Source organism: Pongo pygmaeus, chromosome 19 (genome assembly GCF_028885625.2).
Source record: "Pongo pygmaeus isolate AG05252 chromosome 19, NHGRI_mPonPyg2-v2.0_pri, whole genome shotgun sequence".
Classification (NCBI taxonomy): Eukaryota; Metazoa; Chordata; class Mammalia; order Primates; family Hominidae; genus Pongo; species Pongo pygmaeus.
The window spans coordinates 90,308,307-90,319,083 of record NC_072392.2 but is presented as its reverse complement, the minus strand read 5'-3'; the positions used below and the strand labels follow the sequence as shown (position 1 = coordinate 90,319,083).

The 10,777-nt window shown below is 49.3% G+C and overlaps 1 protein-coding gene across 1 annotated transcript; it reads right to left on the bottom strand.

Moving 5' to 3' along the window:
• Positions 1–3,639: 3,639 nt before the first annotated feature.
• Positions 3,640–9,048, bottom strand: SOX9 (SRY-box transcription factor 9). The gene is made up of 3 exons (XM_054457887.2): positions 8,242–9,048; positions 7,102–7,355; positions 3,640–6,517 (listed from the first exon to the last, which is right to left on the bottom strand). Exons 1-3 carry the CDS (start codon positions 8,670–8,672, stop codon positions 5,673–5,675), a joined length of 1,530 nt encoding a protein of 509 aa, XP_054313862.1. The 5' UTR covers positions 8,673–9,048; the 3' UTR covers positions 3,640–5,672.
• Positions 9,049–10,777: the final 1,729 nt, after the last annotated feature.

The following is a 10,777-nucleotide window of genomic DNA, read 5'->3' as shown; positions in this document are numbered from 1 at the left end:
GAGATAATGTATAAGAGATTTTTGCAATGCAAACACAAATAAATTAAAAGACCTTTCTTTATACCTTCCTCATTTCTGATTCCTTCCTCATTTCTGCAGGGTACATTAACCAAATCTGTAGAGATCAAAAGACCCTTTGGATACTAGGGACTGGATTTTTCTCTTGGGGTCTCTGCTAAAAAGAGGATTGTGAGACCCATGAATCCATGGTTCATGAAGAGGTAGAGAGACTAATAGAGGGTTATTGGGGGGTGGGGCAGAGGGGCAGGAGGGAGTAGCTAAGGTAAAAATAGAGTGGGTTCCCTTTATGTAAATGGAGTCAATTTTATATCACTGAAAAAGAGATGAAGATCAGGAGAGGAAAAATGAACTCAGCATGTTCTCACCAAAACCATTTCCAAATCCATCAACTCCTTCCCTGTGCCTGTTCTCCCAGTTGGCCCTAATGAGCTGCATTTTTTCCCCTATGGCATGCAAACAAGGAAAGACCAGGAAGTACTATTTATTTGTGCCTGCCTCCTCTTCATGAAAATGTAAGCTCCATGAGGCAGTCTTTCTTGTTCATGGTTGCATCCTAATCAAATGTTTACAGAAGGAATGAGGAGTGGGAATCATTCTAGAGTGGAATATGACAGCGGGAAATAAAGATGATCGGATGAACCTCAATATAAAATCCTGAATGCTCAAGAAATGTGTCTAACAATAGCTTCAAGGAACTATTGCCCCAAATTTAGCCTGGTTGTTTTCTGAGATTACCTGGCCCATGTTGTATCTGGTCAAAAAAGAATGATTCTCCAGAAATTCAGAGTAAAATAGTTCTAGTCTGTTCTTGATAGAAGAGGAAAAGCTCAATCAGGGCCCAGCAAACTTTTCAGCTGTCAGAGTCAAGGGGAGACTCTGAGAAAATGCAGGGGAGAGGTGGCAAAGAAAAGAAAAAAAGGAATGAGCAGGAAGAGGGAAGGGAAAGAATAGGAGGGCAGGTCATTGCGCTTCTCGTGTGCAAGAAACCTGTCTTATGCCTGCAGGTGAATGTCATTTGAGAAGCAAAAATTCATTTGACTCTCAGAGGGATAAGAAACTGTGTAAGGACAAGTGGTAGAGTGTTATTGCAGAGATTCCAGTGTGTTCTCTGGCAATACCATCATGTTCACGGATACGATGGAAGGTAGGTATTTGTTGAGCACCTACTATGTTTCAGGCACTGTTGAGAACAGAAAGAAAAGTATCTTGCTATCTTCTATGGCAGCCTCTAATGCTGCAGTTTACTGGCCAATAGCTGTGATCAGGGGCAGATCCAGCTTTTGTGGGGCATGAAGTTTATGTTTTTTGTTTTTTTTTTTTTTTGAGGCAAAGTTCTTTAAGAAAAAGAATTTAAATTTTAAAAATTCAAGAATAAGTCCAGAGCCTTAAAAGGAGCCTGTGCTTTTGAGAGGTGCTGAAGCTTGAGCTTTGTTTGCTTCATAGTAAATCCATCTCTGGCTGTAGTGATAGTTCATCAATTACTTTAATATAAATGTGCCACCATGCTGCCTCAAAAACATTCATTCTGCAAATCAGGGAAGGAAAGGGATGGGATGGAGTTGAAGTGGGAAAGTCAAACAGCTCAAACGAATCCACATGGCTCTAATTTAATAATAGAGCAAAAGACCGATTCTTAAATGAGTTTATTTTTATTCCCTTTTGCTAAAAATTCCAGTTTTGTTAAAATGGTTAGAAAAGAAAAGGTTTTATTTTAAGTGCAAACAAACAAATAACCCTGGATCTACATACAAGCTCTTTCCGGTGTGAAGGACTCTCCTAGGTTTCCAGTCAATGTGTTGCTGTTGCCAGGGTGATAAGCTCTGTGCTTCTGGAGTTAGACTAAAAATTCCTCCAAAATATTTTATAATCTGGTGATATTGGGCTTTGACTAGATCTGATAGATATGAGGGTGAGCGGGATTCTGAGGAATTCTCTCCCAGCACTCCTGTGTCTCTTGTATTTTACTGTGTATCAGAGCCACTCGGGGAGCTTATGAAACTCTTTTTCCTGGGTATTACTCCCAGGAATTCTAATGCAGGGGGACTGCTGTACAGACCAGGGGACTTCAATGCAGTCAATTCCCGGATTGCTCTGGCTAAAATCTCCTCTATTAACAACCCTGCTCTATGTAGGAGGAATTATAAACATACTCAGCAAAAGGGGAAAGTGAGGCACGGGAAAGCAAAACAACTTGCTTCAGGTCCCTTGACAAGTTTATGTCCCAAAGGAACATTTCGGCTTCAAGAAGTCCTGGCAAAGGCCACATACTGGGAAAAAGAGCGTATTTCTGGAAGGGAGAACAGTCTAGCAAACATACAGATTTGCTAGGGAAGGGGGTAGTCGCAGTGGAATGGTGTGTGTTGATTTTAATAGACAAAGGGATTAGAACGAATAAGGTAGGCAAGAATTAGTGAACACCACAGAGGCTTTTTAAAAGGACTTTGTGAGTGTTGGCAAGAGAAAAAAAAATAGAGATTTTGTAAGAAGGGAGGGCCTCAGCGCATGGAAGGCTATGTCACAAACAAGGAACAGAATTTGATGTCTGAAGGGGTAGGGAAGGATTTGCACAGTCCCCCGCAGATCACAGGCCCTCAATCAATGTTTGTCGAAGGAATTTGCAAAGGAGGTCGAGTACTAATGTTGCCTCCATTTGATAACTACCATTTTCCTGGTTGCCATGTTCCTGGTGTGGGATGTCAGCCAGGAATCCAGTAAGCAGAAACAGACAATGTGAGGTAACGCCAGAGAGGTTGGACTCTGGTTAAGACTGTCAGAGACACAGGCCCAGTAGTAAAACTAGCCTGAGAGGGTGAAGGTGACTGACTGTTTAGAGACACTTCTCCAATCAGCTGGGGTGTGGGAGTGGGGATGGGGAGGTGTGCCCATGTGAGGGAAGGGGTGATTTCATCTATTTAATGAAAAATGACCTGAACGTTTCTCTGAACCTGGAAACTCCCCATCTAACTGGGGCCAAGGAAAACAGGATTAGGTCTTATTTCTTCTACAATGGCTTTGCGTCTGCTTAGAATGAGTTAAACTGGAGGGAGCAGAAAAATCATCCCTTCATTGTCTCTACAGAGAAATCTGGAAGGCTCTGAATCATTTAATGGGTTAATACGACAGGCTTCCCTCTGGTTCCCTGTAGACATCGTTTTTCTCTGGCTTCCTTTGCTTTTTAAGTGGATACTCCATTTCTTGGGTATGTGTTCATAGGAACAGAAAGTTTGCCATATTAAAACCAGATAAGCAAGTCACCCCTCTGGCATTCTGTCTACTGACAAGCTCCTGATTTCAGGTCTAATATTCCCTGTGACCTCCACAAGGGACAGCTTTTGCCCTGAAGCATGAGGTCATGAAAACCACAACAAACATTTTTGCCAGAGTGAGCAACTACTGACATGTAATTTTCTGTGTGATCTATTGGAGTGGCACTTTTCAAGATTTTTCTGCCTAGATTTTTGGAGATACAGTCTTTTCCTCAGCGTGTTTTCCAGGATTGCCAAAGTTGCTGATAAAAAACGAAAACATCACAGCGATCAGCACTCCACAATATCTTTTGTGCTCAAATTTGCCAAATCATCCAAAAGGAGAACTGGGTGAATAAATCCACAGGGCCACTTTCTTTTTAATGCAATGTATATTTATTGTAAACAATAATATACAAAAAAAAAGAGAAAGAAAAAGGGAAAGGTAAGTTTCACAGAGAGAACAAAAGGTTTGGGGCTGGGAGGGTAACAAGTGAAACAAACAAAACACGAACACAAACCAAAGCTTTTACCTAAAGACAAAATATGATTTAAATGCCAGGTTTCTTAAGTTACAGAAATATCTTTTTAAAAAGATCTGCTTTTATACAGAAATTGAAGGATGCCATATTATGAGTGCTTTTAAGATTTTATTCTACTGACTTCTAAAACTGTTAATATATCTTTTTTTAAATAAAAAAAAAGTTTGCTGTCTTTTTTAAAAAGCAATCCTCAAACTCTCTAGCCACAGCAGTAATTAAGATTAAGGTCTGTCAGTGGGCTGATCCCCTCCAGGTAGCCTCCCTCACTCCAAGAGAAGATGCAGAGAAATATCGATGACACATGCTTGCATTGTTTTTGTGTCAAAACACACACACACACACACACACACACAATATAGGGCAGCCCAAAGGTCTGTGGCAGAAAACACTGCAAATGACTCAGTGATACACTACATTTGCAATCTCTCATTTATACAAAAAGAGAAACAAGTTTCCAGTTTGTTTTCAACAAAAACAACAAAGAAAAAAGGGATGGACAAAAAGGCATTTATACAAATCTAGGGTGAGGAATCCAAAGAAACTTGCTTTTAATAATAAAAAAAGATTAAAGAGATAAATAAAAAAAAACTGGTTACAGTTAAGAACATAATTTAACAACAGATGACCATACCCTTTGAGGAAGGCTCCAACAACCTATTTTAAAGAAGGTAAAATTGGAAAAAAAAAAAAAAAAAGGAAGTTTTTTTTTTGTTTTAATTAAAACCTCTCCTTACAAAATAAATAATTTTAGCACGTGGAATGTCTTGAAGGTTAACTGCTGGCGTTCAGAGAGGCACAGGTGACAGAGCGAGCAGGCATCTGCCTTCCACATGGGGCCCAGGCAGGCAACCGGGGGCAGTGTGCTCGGGCACTTATTGGCTGCTGAAACATTCCCAGAACAGATTTCATCTCCTTTGCTTGCCTGTTACCTCTTTCTTAAGACTGCAGTGAACAAGCAAAGGCAGGAAGAAATGCACTAAAAGAGAGTGCAAATGTTTCCCAGCAGCGTGGTTTTAAGGCTCAAGGTGTTTTTCTCTTGTTTAAAAAATATATATACGATAAAGCTTACCAAATGCTTCTCTAGACTATTGTTTACTCCCATAATTGCAAAATAAGGCCTTTATTTTTTTTAAGGCAGCTCCTCCTTAAATCGCAAAGCCTGAGGAATTAAGCAAAGTTAACCCCCAAAACTGATCACACAACACAATTCTGTTTTTAAATGTTAATACAACAGGATTTTTTTTTCTTTTTGTAAGAGAAAGCAAATCTGTACAAAAATACTCTGGTTGCAAGAAAAGCTAGGGCACACTGTTCAACTAAGAGTAGTTTAGCTGTTGGAAAAATAAGAGCTTTAATTTTATCTAAAAATATGTATAAATCCCCTCAAAATGGTAATGAATCATACACAGTACATACTAAAAATATTTAAAATAGAGAATATTCCTCACAGAGGACTTTTTTCTTTAATTACTGCTAAAAAAATAATTACAAAGTCCAAACAGGCAGAGAGATTTAGCACACTGATCACACGATTCTCCATCATCCTCCACGCTTGCTCTGAAGAGGGTTTAAAAAGTCCAGTTTCTCGTTGATTTCGCTGCTCCATTTAGCCACGGTTGGCCTGGCCACTGATTGGCCACAAGTGGGTAATGCGCTTGGATAGGTCATGTTTGTGTCTTGGAAACTTGGGTACGAGTTGCCTTTAGCTTAAATGTCTTTAAGGAAGAAAAAGAAGAAGAAAAAACAAAACAAAATAAAAAAACAAAAAAACACAAATGTCCAAAGGGAATTCTGGTTGGTCCTCTCTTTCTTCGGTTATTTTTAGGATCATCTCGGCCATCTTTGCCCTTCGTGGGAGGCCTCCTCAAGGTCGAGTGAGCTGTGTGTAGACGGGTTGTTCCCAGTGCTGGGGGCTGTGGGTCTGCGGGATGGAAGGGACCCCAGAGGTGTCGGCGATGGGGGTGTACATGGGGCGCTGGGCGGGGTTCATGTAGGTGAAGGTGGAGTAGAGGCCGGTGCCCTGGCCCGCCGCGTGGCTGTAGTAGGAGCTGGAGTTCTGGTGGTCGGTGTAGTCGTACTGTGAGCGGGTGATGGGCGGGTAGGAGGGGCTGTAGTGTGGGAGGTTGAAGGGGCTGTAGGCGATCTGCTGGGGCGAGTGCTGCTGCTGCTCGCTGTAGTGGCTGGGGCTCAGCTGCTCCGTCTTGATGTGTGTTCGCTGGGACTGGCCCGGCTCGCTGCTCAGCGTGGTCAGCGTGTGCGCCTGTGGCTGCTGCGGGGGTGCGGCCGGCTGCTGCGGGGGCGCCGCCTGCGGCTGCGGGGGCGCCTGCGGGGCCGGCGGGGCCTGTGGGGGCTGCTGTGGGGGTGGCGGCGGCGCCTGCTGCTTGGACATCCACACGTGGCCCGCGCCCGCCGGGGTGGCCGCGGTGCTGCTGATGCCGTAGCTGCCCGTGTAGGTGACCTGGCCGTGCGTGGCCGGCACCCCCGGGTGGCCGTTGGGCGGCAGGTACTGGTCAAACTCGTTGACGTCGAAGGTCTCGATGTTGGAGATGACGTCGCTGCTCAGCTCGCCGATGTCCACGTCGCGGAAGTCGATAGGGGGCTGTCTACCCCCCTCTGGCAAGGGGCGCCCCTCTCGCTTCAGGTCAGCCTTGCCCGGCTGCACGTCGGTTTTGGGGGTGGTGGGTGGGGTCGGTGGGCCCTGGGATTGCCCTGTGGACAATAAAAGAACAAGCACGGGAAAATCAACAAGGGCTGTGCAAACGCCCTAGTCTTAGGCACCCTCCGAGGACCCTCCCTCGTTGCTAAAGTGTAATAAGAGCCCGCACCCGCGCAGGAGGCGCGCTGCACCAGAGATAAGTCGCCCAATGATTAACCCGCCGGTACACACTGGACAGCCCCCTTTTATCAGGGGAGGGTCTGGGGCCCGGAGAGTTCGGAAGACCTAATTGCTACTTGTATAAGAGCCCTGTGTGTGCTTTTGGGGTCGGGGAGCAAAGAAGAAGGGGGAGGTCTTGTAAGACTGTAAGGGCATTTTACCTCCCAATAAAAAAGTTAATCTCGTCGGATGCTGGGATTGAGTTGGGGTGTGTGTGTGTGTGTGTGTGTGTGTGTGTGGGTGTGGTGTTTGGGTGCCTCTTAGGCTCTGGGTAGAGAGGGGAGCCGGACAGGCGCAAAGGGTAGTGTGTCCCTCCCGGGAAGCATAAAGTCTCCACGAAGAATCTCCCAGGCGGAGGGCGGGGGTGTGCCAGGCGGGACGGGGTTGGCTTGTGCGGCGGGGCCGAGGGGCGACTCACCCGAGTGCTCGCCGGGGGAGTGCACCTCGCTCATGCCGGAGGAGGAGTGAGGCGAGTCGGCCTGCAGCGCCTTGAAGATGGCGTTGGGGGAGATGTGCGTCTGCTCCGTGGCCTCCTCTGCCTCCGCCTGCCCGTTCTTCACCGACTTCCTCCGCCGCGGCTGGTACTTGTAATCCGGATGGTCCTTCTTGTGCTGCACGCGCAGCCGCTCCGCCTCCTCCACGAAGGGCCGCTTTTCGCTCTCGTTCAGAAGTCTGCTCGGGGCGGGGAGGGGGGCACAGAGAAAAAGAGGAAGAGGGGTCAGTGAAATCCGCCGAACTGTCAGGTCGGCGGGGAGGCGGCAGCGATCCAGACCACTCGGTTCCTCTGCACACAACTCCATCTTCCCTCCTGCCTGCAACCACAGCTCATAACTTTTCTTAAAAATAAATAAATAATAAATAAGTTCTTGCAGTCTGACCTGAGCGGTCACTCCCCGCCCCCTCCCTCCCCTCCCCTTCTATTTCTATTTTGGAAACGCTGGAGATGAAAACGACTCCCGCTGCTGCCCCCTAAACGCCTCTGCTGCTCGACTTACCGCCCCCAACCCCAACACCCTTTAAAAACTTTCCCCCAAATTACTTAAGCTGCAAGAAGCTCCCCAATTCTCACCCCCACCATATACTCCCACCTATTGCCAGTAGCCTCCCTCCTCCCGCCTCCCAATTCCTGCCAAGGGTCTCCTCCCACCTCAGTTTCTCCCTTGCCCCATCTCCGTGGGTGTAGTGGGGCTACACGAGAGAGTGCAGTTTTAAGAGGCGGGGTAGGGGGGAGGCATGTTTCACTTCCCCGCCCCATTGAGCTTCCAGGCGACTGGAGAGCAGGCTGGCAGCCCCCTCCTTCCGTCTCCCACCAGTCTTGGTCCATCCTCCAGCTACCTCCCTCAACCCTTCCACTTACCACCCCCCTCCTCCGCGTCCCCGCGAGCAGCCCAAGAACTTTGTCACAGTTACACCCCGTTCCCACTCTCACCCCCGTCCCGCTGGCTCCCGGAACGGCAGCTCCCGGGCGATGGGAGGCGGGGCGGGGCAAGTCAGCCCTGGCCAGCGCCCCCAGCCGCCGCGATGCCCACCCTGCTGCGCCGCCCCCGCCGGGCCCTACCTCCAGAGCTTGCCCAGCGTCTTGCTGAGCTCGGCGTTGTGCAAGTGCGGGTACTGGTCCGCGAGCTTCCTGCGCGCCGCCTGCGCCCACACCATGAAGGCGTTCATGGGCCGCTTGACGTGCGGCTTGTTCTTGCTGGAACCGTTGACGCGCACCGGCATGGGCACCAGCGTCCAGTCGTAGCCCTTGAGCACCTGGCTGACCGCCTCGCGGATGCACACGGGGAACTTGTCCTCCTCGCTCTCCTTCTTCAGGTCGGGCTCGCCCTTGGGGAACGTGTTCTCCTGGGGCCGCGTGTTCTCGGTGTCCGAGCCGGAGCCCGACGGGCAGGGCGAGCCCGCGGAGTCCTCGGACATAGTGGGGCTGGGGGCGCCGGACAGGCCCTTCTCCTGCTCGTCGGTCATCTTCATGAAGGGGTCCAGGAGATTCATACGCGGGCCCGGGGCAGGGGGCTGGTGGCCGGGAAAGGCGAGAAGCCGCGGCGGCTCGGGGACTCGAGGCGCGGGCTCCTCTCCCCTCAGCTGCCCGGATGCGGAGCGAGCGGCTCCCAGGGAGGCTGGCGCGTCGGCCGGCTACCGCGGCGAGCACTTAGGAAGGCGCGGGGTGGCCAGTCCACAGCTGCCCGCTCCAAGTAGGGGGAGGCGAATTGGAGAGGAGGAGGGGAGAAAAAAGAGCAAAAGTGGGGGCGTTTGCACCCCTTCTCTTCTCCTCCTGCAAAGAAAAGTTTCCGGGGTTGAAACTGGCGAGTCTCCGCGCCACTGAAGTTTCCAGTCAGTTTCGAGCTCCGCTCTCGGCTCTCCAACTCCCAGCCCAGGGTCTCTTTAATAAATACTCCGCCTCACCTTAGAGCCACCCGCCAATCACAGCACAGCAGTCCCAAGGTTGGCAGGCAGCTGATTGGACCCGATTTTGGGGAGGGAGGAGGATTGTGGCACTGGGCTGGGTGACGAGACAGGAGGGGAGGAGAGGGGAGGGGAGCGCAGCCAAAGGGTGGACGGTCGGGTAGCGGGGGCGGGGGGTGCTGCGGGGAAGGCGGGGGACCCGGGACTTCCAAGTGTGTAAGTTTGTCGTACTCTCGGAATGCCAGAATTTTAGTGCCTTCTCCGCGCGAATCTGTGTGTGTGTGTGTGCGTGCAAGTGTGTGTGTCTAGACTAGGATCTACCCCCACCTCCGACGTTTCTTTTCACTGCTCTCTCCGCGGCACCGGGGACTTAGCTGGAGTTTGCAGTATTCAAAAAGCAGCCGCTTCTTAACGCGTAGCCGAGTTTACGCGCCTAGAGCGAGCCTGCCTGCCTGCAAAAGTGCTTAGAAATAGTCTTTTGAAGCAAATGTTTTGGTGACTCAACGCCCGCTGTTCCTCCGTAATAATCCATATAAATAGATTAACATGCTCGGGTTCGCCGGGGCTGGTGCGGCTGGTCAGGATTCTGCTGCGCTTTTGCAAAGGGAGTCAATGGAAAGCAAAGCTAAGTCCCCGCGAAGGTTGGCAGCGGCGGCCGTGGCCACGCAGGAGCCCGGCGCTCTCGAGGCCGCCCCGCGCCACATCGACCTTGAGCTCTGACAAGTCCTTCTCCAGCCGCCTCTACCCGCGACCCTGCCGACGCTCCTCAGTAACAGGGCTACTGCTCTGACGTTTTGGTCTTTGCCTCCTGGCCGAGTCAAAAACGTCAGCCGAGTCGCCCTGTCTGGGGAGAGTTTGCTAACTGCTCTGGCTTTGAGAGATCGAAGTTTGCCAATGCGGCTGTCCCGGGCCGCGAGGCCCAGGCCGGTCACTTGGTTTGTAAAAGACCAAACAAATGGGCACCACCGCAGACAAAACGCTCCACTCTGGCGGAGTCGTGCTGCTTGCCTGCATTTACTAAACACCTGAAGGGGTGAAGCGCCGGTGCTTCTGACTCTAGTCCGGTCGGTTCAGACCTGCATATATAGTTGGAAGTTCTGGGGGAGGCATTGGTGTCTCTCATGTATTTCAAGTGTGATTTGAGCACAACCTTTGTGTTTACACGAAATGCTTAGAGCCAGGTTGGGTAAGTGCGGAGCTATCTGCTCTGGGACAGAAGAAAAGTCTTGGTCGCTTGCGGGTTCTGTGCTTTCAGAATCCCAAATAAACGCACAGCATTGGGAAACTCTTAATTTTAAACTCTGCCCCCCCCCCCTTTGGGCTCTTGCAAAAATTCGCCTCAATTAAATTATTGTTATGGTGAATCGGCCCACATCATATTAAAAACTAGTTTTTTTTCCCTTTCTAATTTGCGAAGTGAGGACACTATCACAAGATCCAAATCAATGTCCTTCCGGGAGGATTCCTTAAAATCTTGTTTTCTCTCGTCTTCGGAAGAAGCCCGACATTTCTTAAAGGAAATGGAGCTCTTCATAAGGTACTAAGTTACAGCCTTGTTCAACAGCATTTTTTTTTTTAACGAATGTAACTTCTTCAAATGGGATGTTTCTGGTGCCCTATAGCTCGTTTACAAATTTAAGAGATTTGCATACAATAGCTTCGTATCCAGGGCTCTGTGATTACTTTCAGAAAGT

Excerpts from the sequence above, each read along its gene's own strand:
- SOX9 (XM_054457887.2), bottom strand. The coding sequence starts at position 8,672 with ATGAATCTCCTGGACCCCTTCATGAAGATGACCGACGAGCAGGAGAAG. Across the intron at positions 7,356-8,241 it reads ACGCTGGGCAAGCTCTGGAG|ACTTCTGAACGAGAGCGAAA; the intron begins GTAGGGCCCGGC and ends CGCCCCGAGCAG. Across the intron at positions 6,518-7,101 it reads CTCCCCCGGCGAGCACTCGG|GGCAATCCCAGGGCCCACCG; the intron begins GTGAGTCGCCCC and ends TATTGTCCACAG.